Raw genomic sequence first — 7203 nt, forward strand, 5'->3', positions numbered from 1 at the left:
ACAGACCCCTCCACCAAGACAGACCCCTCCACCAAGACAGACCCCTCCACCAAGACAGACCCCTCCACCAAGACAGACCCCTCCACCAAGACAGATGCTAGACCTGGCACCCCTGGGTCTGGCACCAGCCCCCATCCCAAAAAAGGAGGTACATTATTCAACACGTGGCCTGTGCTCAGAACAGCTCTGAGACTGAGAGACACACTGTAACCAGGAAGATAAGGAAATAGCATCGGGTTAGACATCCAGTGTGAGGTGTAGAGTTTGGTAGCTGTTGAAGCTAGTTGTCATGTGAGGGGAGAACCATTCAGTGATTCATGTCTGTGGACTGGTGAAAGGTTTCTCAGACTAATCTAATGGATCTCCAGCCATTACAGACCCAATAAGACAGATGGCAGTGGGTGAACTACAAATCTTAATTTGTTAGGGGAGTGGTGGACGGTATGGAGGGGGAGGGACGAGGGTGGTGTAGTGGGGCTTTGTGTTGGGACAGGACTTCCAGGCTTAGGGAGTTTTCCTGAACCTTCCCCAGCATGTCTCTCCAAACTCCAGCCTTGTCTCTCCAAACTCCAGCCTTGTCTCTCCAGACTCCAGCCTTGTCTCTCCAGACTCCAGCCTTGTCTCTCCAGACTCCAGCCTTGTCTCTCCAGACTCCAGTCTCGTCTCTCCAGACTCCAGCCTTGTCTCTCCAGACTCCAGCCTTGTCTCTCCAGACTCCAGCCTTGTCTCTCCAGACACCAGGTTTTGTCTCTCCAGACACCAGGTTTGTCTCTCCAGACACCAGGTTTGTCTCTCCAGACACCAGGTTTGTCTCTCCAGACACCAGGTTTGTCTCTCCAGACACTTCAGACTCCAGTCCACTCTTCAGACTCCAGTCTTGGCTGTGAGACTCCAGTCCTGGCTGTGAGACTCCAGTCCTGGCTGTGAGACTCCAGTCCTGGCTGTGAGACGCCAGTCTTGGCTATGAGACGCCAGTCTTGGCTATGAGACGCCAGTCCTGGCTGTGAGACTCCAGTCCTGGCTGTGAGACTCCAGTCCTGGCTGTGAGACGCCAGTCCTGGCTGTGAGACGCCAGTCCTGGCTGTGAGACGCCAGTCCTGGCTGTGAGACTCCAGCCCTGGCTGTGAGACGCCAGTCCTGGCTGTGAGACTGCAGCCCTGGCTGTGAGACTCCAGCCCTGGCTGTGAGACTCCAGTTCTGGCTGTGAGACCCCAGTTCTGGCTGTGAGACGCCAGTACAGGAATTCACCCTTTGATTGTGGTGGTGGGAGGAAAGAGTTGTTGCTATAGTGACGGCCGGAGATCTTGCTGCAGGGCCCTCTCAGGTTGGCGGAGAAAACGCGGCATACATATGACATAGCATGGGTCTCCAAAAAAGGAGACTTTGGTTAACCCAGGGCCCCGTTTCCAATGCAGACATCTTCTAGGCCTAGGCTGAAACAGGATCCGAAATGAATATAAAAATCCTTCATCTTATGTTTGCGTTTATCAAAGAGGATCAGGGAGAACGTTGATAATTGCTGCAGACAGGAAATTCAGAAGAATACATGGGCTGCATCCCAAATGGTACCGTATTCCCTATATAGTGCACGACTTTTGGTCAACGGTAGGGCACTATATAGGGAATAGGGTGCCATTTGGTGCGCACACATGAACGAATGAGTTCCCTTCCGGTTCACACAACACTGTTCAACTATTGAGTGAATAACATTATAGCATCGCAGCAGGAGATGTAGCTTCCTGTCCTTCATCTTGAAAATACACTACCGTTCAAATGTTTGGGGTCACTTAGAAATGTCCTTGTTTTTGAAAGAAAAGCAACATTTTTATCCATTAAAATAACATCAAATTGATCAGAAATACAGTGTAGACATTGTTAATGTTGTAAATGACTATTGTAGCTGGAAACGGCTGATTTTTTTAATGGAATATCTACATAGGCGTACAGAGGCCCATTATCAGCAACCATCACTCCTGTGTTCCAATGGCACGTTGTGTTAGCTAATCCAAGTTTATCATTTTAAAAGGCTAATTGATCATTAAAAAAAACATTTTGCAATTATGTTAGCTCAGCTGAAAACTGTTGTTCTGATTAAAGAAGCAATAAAACTGGCATTCTTTAGACTAGTTGAGTATCTGGAGCATCAGCATTTGTGGGTTCGATTACAGGCTCAAAATGGCCAGAAACAAAGACATTTCTTCTGAAACTTGTCAGTCTATTCTTGTTCAGAGAAATTAAGGCTATTCTATGTGAGAAATTGCCAAGAAACTGAAGATCTCGTACAACGCTGTGTACTACTCCCTTTACAGAACAGCACAAACTGGCTCTAACCAGAATAGAAAGAGGAGTGGGAGGCCCCGGTGCACAACTGAGCAAGAGGACAAGTACATTAGTGTCTAGTTTGAGAAACAGACACCTCACAAGTCCTCAACTGGCAGCTTCATTAAGTAGTACCTGCAAAACATCAGTCTCAACGTCAACAGTGAAAACTCCGGGATGCTGGCCTTCTAGGCAGATTTCCTTTGTCCTATGTGTGTTTCTTTGCCATCTTAATCTTTAATTTTTTATTGGCCAGTCTGAGATATGGCTTTTTCTTTGCAACTCTGCCTAGAAGGCCAGCATCCTGGAGTCGCCTATTCACTGTTGAAGTTGAGACTTTTGCCGGTAGTATTTAATGAAAGGTTTTCTAATTAGCCTTTTAAAATGATAAACTTGGATTAGCTAACCATTGGTTACACAGGAGTGATGGTTGCTGATAATGGTCCTCTGTACGCCTATGTAGATATTCCATAAAAAATCTGCCATTGTCGCGACTTCTTCCGAAGTCGGTCCCTCTCCTTGTTCGGGCGGTGTTCGGCGGTCGACGTCACCGTTCTTCTAGCCATCGCCYATCCATTTTTCATGTTCCATTTGTTTTGTCTTGTTTTCACACACATCTGGTTTCAATTCCCTAATTACATGTTGTATATTTTCCCTCTGTTTCCCCCATGTCCTTGTTGGGAATTGTTTATTTTGTAAGTACTCGTGCTATGTGTTACTGGTGCGCTACGGGTTTTGTACCCATGTGTTTGTTGTTTTGTATGCCGTTAGTTTTATATATTAAACTGCTCCGGCTATTCACCAAGTTCTGCTCTCCTGCATTTGACTTCCCTGCCACCAGTTACGCACCCCTTTACAGCCGTTTCCAGCTACAATAGTCATTTACAACATTTACAAAAATGTCTACACTGTATTTCTGATCAATTTAATCTTATTTTAATGGACAAAAAAATAAGCTTTTCTTTCAAAAACAAGGACATTTCTAAGTGACCCCAAACTTTTGAACGGTAGTGTATGTATGACATCACTCTGTAGTTTAGAATTGATTCAGGAATTGTTTCACCTGCGTGACTTCTCTCATACTAGTATACTCTACATGACAGGTGTGATCAGCTGTTTGGTGCATTGATATTTTAGGTAAAAATAAATGTATATCTGATGGATATTTATTTTCTTCTCTGCCTAGATGGGTTGACGACAGCGCAACGACAGAAGCTGGCTAAGGAGCGGAGGGAGGAGAGGGCCAAATACATTGGTAAACCCTAAAGGAAAATAAGCTATAGAGAAATGTGTTTTCTGTTATCATGTGTGACATGTTGGGCTTGTCTGGTATGGAGGGCAAAAGAGACTCAGCTAGTCATGTCTAGGGAAGCATCCAAAATGGCACCCTATCCCAGGGCCCTGGTCTAAAGTAGTGCACTATGAAGGGAATAGGGTGCCATTTGGGTTCCTGACACAAGGCAGAGATATAGAAGGTATGGAATAAACCAATAGACACTGTAGCCTTCAATATGTTGTATTACACTACCCTGAACTGTCTACCCTGAACTGTCTACCCTGAACTGTCTACCCTGAACTGTCCGCCTGTCTTTAACCATTGGCCTCTCTTACATTGTATTACTCTGCCATGAGGGTTCTGCCATGAGGGTTCTGCCATGAGGGTTCTGCAATGAGGGTTCTGCCATGAGGGTTCTGCCAATTGGGGGTTCTGCCATGGGGGTTCTGTCATGGGGGTTCTGCCATGAGGGTTCTGCCATGAGGGTTTGCCATGAGGGTTCTTGCCATGAGGGTTCTGCATTGGGGGTTCTGCCATGAGGGTTCTGTCATGGGGGTTCTGTCATGGGGTTCTGTCATGGGGTTCTTGCCATGGGGTTCTGCCATGAGGGTTTCTGCCATGAGGGTTCTGCCATGAGGGTTCCTGCATGAGGTTCTGCCATTGGGGTTCTGCATGAGGGTTCTGCCATGAGGGTCTGCCATGGGGTTTCTGTCATGGGGGTTCTGCATGAGGTTCTGCCATGAGGGTTCTGTCATGGGGGGTTCTGCCATGAGGGTTCTGCCATGAGGGTTCTGCCATAGGGTTCTGCGTCATGGGGGTTCTGCCATGAGGGTTCTGCCATGAGGGTTTTTCTTTCTAATGATTGATGGATATTGAATTTGCTGTTGTCTTCTCATTTGCTGCTTCAGAAAGCAAACTCAGCTGCAAGGTAAGGCTACCTTATACGGCACTGTAAGAGCAGCGTTAATAGCATCAGTTATCAGCACACATCATGCTTTCTCCACATCTCCATCTTGTGGTTGGGATGCAATGCATTTTTATTTCTGCTTCTGAACAGTCTTTTCCTTTCTCGTCATGAATCAGTTGGTTCTTTCTGAATGTTGACCTGTTGTTGTCAACTGGGAACTTTACAACATCCTGTTTGTCTCTGAAAGAAGAATGATCCGATAGTTCAGTTGTATGAGTCCTCGTCATGTTTTTTTTTTTTCATTGTGTAGAGTTTGCCTTGCACCTTATTTCTGCCTGTTCTTCATACATGTTTGCATGAAAACTTTGGATCATTTGTGTGATCATTGTAATGTCGTTCCAGTATAGATTTGTCTTGACTTTATATGTTTTCAGGTCTATTTTTATGTCAAGGTATTACGTGATCTTATTATCAACTCAGAGACACTTAGTACACTAGAATTTCCCCACAGCCTCATTCTTCCGTAGCATTGGCTCAAGCCCCTTGTAATGTACACTAAACCCAAAGCCTGTGTAATCAATCCAATCCGAGGTATTCTGTGAGCTTGTTTTCAACTCTACATGCACTACATCCCATCCCTTAACAATGGCCCAAGCCCCCCCCCCCCCCCCCTCTCTCCCTGTACGCTGAGGCCAAAGCTTCAGCAACCAACTGACCAATCAGAGGACGTCTCCCACTGAGCCGTCCATAGTCCCCCTGGGGCGAGGCGTGAAAAATATGTAGTCATTACTGTGAACTGACCCGCCGTGCCTCTCAGCCAGATTAGATGTAATTACTCATTTCATTAGATCATTATAATCGCCATGCCAACGGAATCGTTTCAGAAGCCAACCAATGGAAGAAGCCTTTTCTGTACCTGATAATTCTCTATGGACCCTGGTCAACAGTAGTGCACTAGATAGTGAATAGGATGTCATTAGCCATAGGACTCTGGTAAAAAGTAGTGCACTAGATAGTGAAATAGGGTGCCATTTGGAACATTTCTCTGTCTATCCAGATGTAAGATATAATCTCATATGGACTACAGACTGTAAAGGATTAGATCTCACCTCATCAAGCGTTTATGGTTGGGTGTTCCACAGCGTATACTGTATGATTTATGGTTGGGTGTTCTACACCACGTATACTGTATGGTTTAATGGTTGGGTGTTCTACACCACGTATACTGTATGGTTTATGGTTGGGTGTTCTACACCACGTATATCTGTATGTTTATGGTTGGGTGTTCTACACCACGTATACTGTATGTTTATGGTTGGGTGTTCTACACCACGTATACTGTATGTTTATGGTTGGGTGTTCTACACCACGTATACTGTATGTTTTATGGTTGGCTGTTCGACAGTACGTATACTTTGTGGTTTTATGGTTGGGTGTTCTACACCACGTATACTGTGTGTTTTATGGTTGGGTGTTCTCACACCACGTAATACTGTATGTTTAATGGTTGGGTGTTCTACACCACGTATACTGTATGTTTTATGGTTGGGTGTTCTACACCACGTATTACTGTATTTTTATGGTTGGGTGTTCTCACCACCGTATACTGTGTGTTTTATGGTTGGGTGTTCTACACCACGTATACTGTATGTTTATGGTTGGGTGTTCTACACCACGTATACTGTATGTTTTGTTGGGGGTTCTACACCACGTATACTGTATGTTTTATGGTTGGCTGTTCGACTAGTTCCGTATACTGTGTGTTTATGGTTGGTGTTCTACACCACGTATACTGTATGTTTTATGGTTGGGTGTTCTACACCACGATACTGTATTTTATGTTGGTGTTCTACACCACGTATTACCTGTACGTTTTATGGTTGGGTGTTCTACACCACGTAATACTGTCGTTTTATGGTTGGGTGTTCTACAACACGTATACTGTACGTTATATGGTTGGGTGTTCTACACCACGTATACTGTACGTTTTATGGTTGGGTGTTTCTACACCACGTATACTGATGTTTTATAGTTGGGGTGTTCTACACCACGTATACGTGTGTTTTATGGTTGGTGTTCTACACCAGTATACTGTCGGTTTATGGTTGGGTGTTCTAACCCACGTAACTGTGTGTTTTATGGTGGGTGTCTACACCACGTATACTTGATGTTTTATGGTTGGGTGTTCTACACCACGTTACTGTACGTTTTATGGTTGGGTTCTACACCACGCATACTGTACTTTTATGGTTGGTGTTCTAACCACGCTATACGTTGTTTGGTTGTGTTCTCACACGATACTTACTTTTATGGTTGTGTTCTACACACGTACTGTACGTTTTATGGTTGGTTGTTCTACAGTACGTATACTGATGTTTATGTGGGTGTTCTACAGTACGTATACTGTACTGATGATGACATGCTGAGAAAAAGTTACACGTGATTATCATTCGTACTCGTCCCTTGAACCACATATGAGAGAGAACATTAAACCATGGGGATGTTATGTAAGGGCCATTGTAGATGAGCTGTAGTAATGCCATTACAATGGTAAGTGCATGCACTAAATGTATTAGATCATGTATTTCTGCAATCAGATGTCTGATACATGAATAATTGATTTATTCCATCGATGGAGAATATGGAAAGTGTAATCTTGGGATGGGGTGCAGACAGCCTAGAGTATTCTACCTCGTTAACA

The 7203-nt window shown here is 44.6% G+C and overlaps 1 protein-coding gene across 1 annotated transcript in view; it reads left to right on the forward strand.

Annotated features, from left to right (window-relative positions):
* The window catches only part of LOC111955796 (MAP7 domain-containing protein 1-like), a 94225-nt gene that overhangs the window by 51263 nt on the left and 35759 nt on the right, over nt 1-7203 (forward strand). Inside the window, exons 3-4 of the mRNA XM_070436289.1 lie at nt 68-148; nt 3506-3574. Coding sequence (XP_070292390.1) covers nt 68-148; nt 3506-3574 — 150 coding nt within the window. The remainder of the gene's footprint in view (nt 1-67; nt 149-3505; nt 3575-7203) is intronic.

Source organism: Salvelinus sp. IW2-2015, linkage group LG31 (genome assembly GCF_002910315.2).
Source record: "Salvelinus sp. IW2-2015 linkage group LG31, ASM291031v2, whole genome shotgun sequence".
NCBI lineage: Eukaryota > Metazoa > Chordata > Actinopteri > Salmoniformes > Salmonidae > Salvelinus > Salvelinus sp. IW2-2015.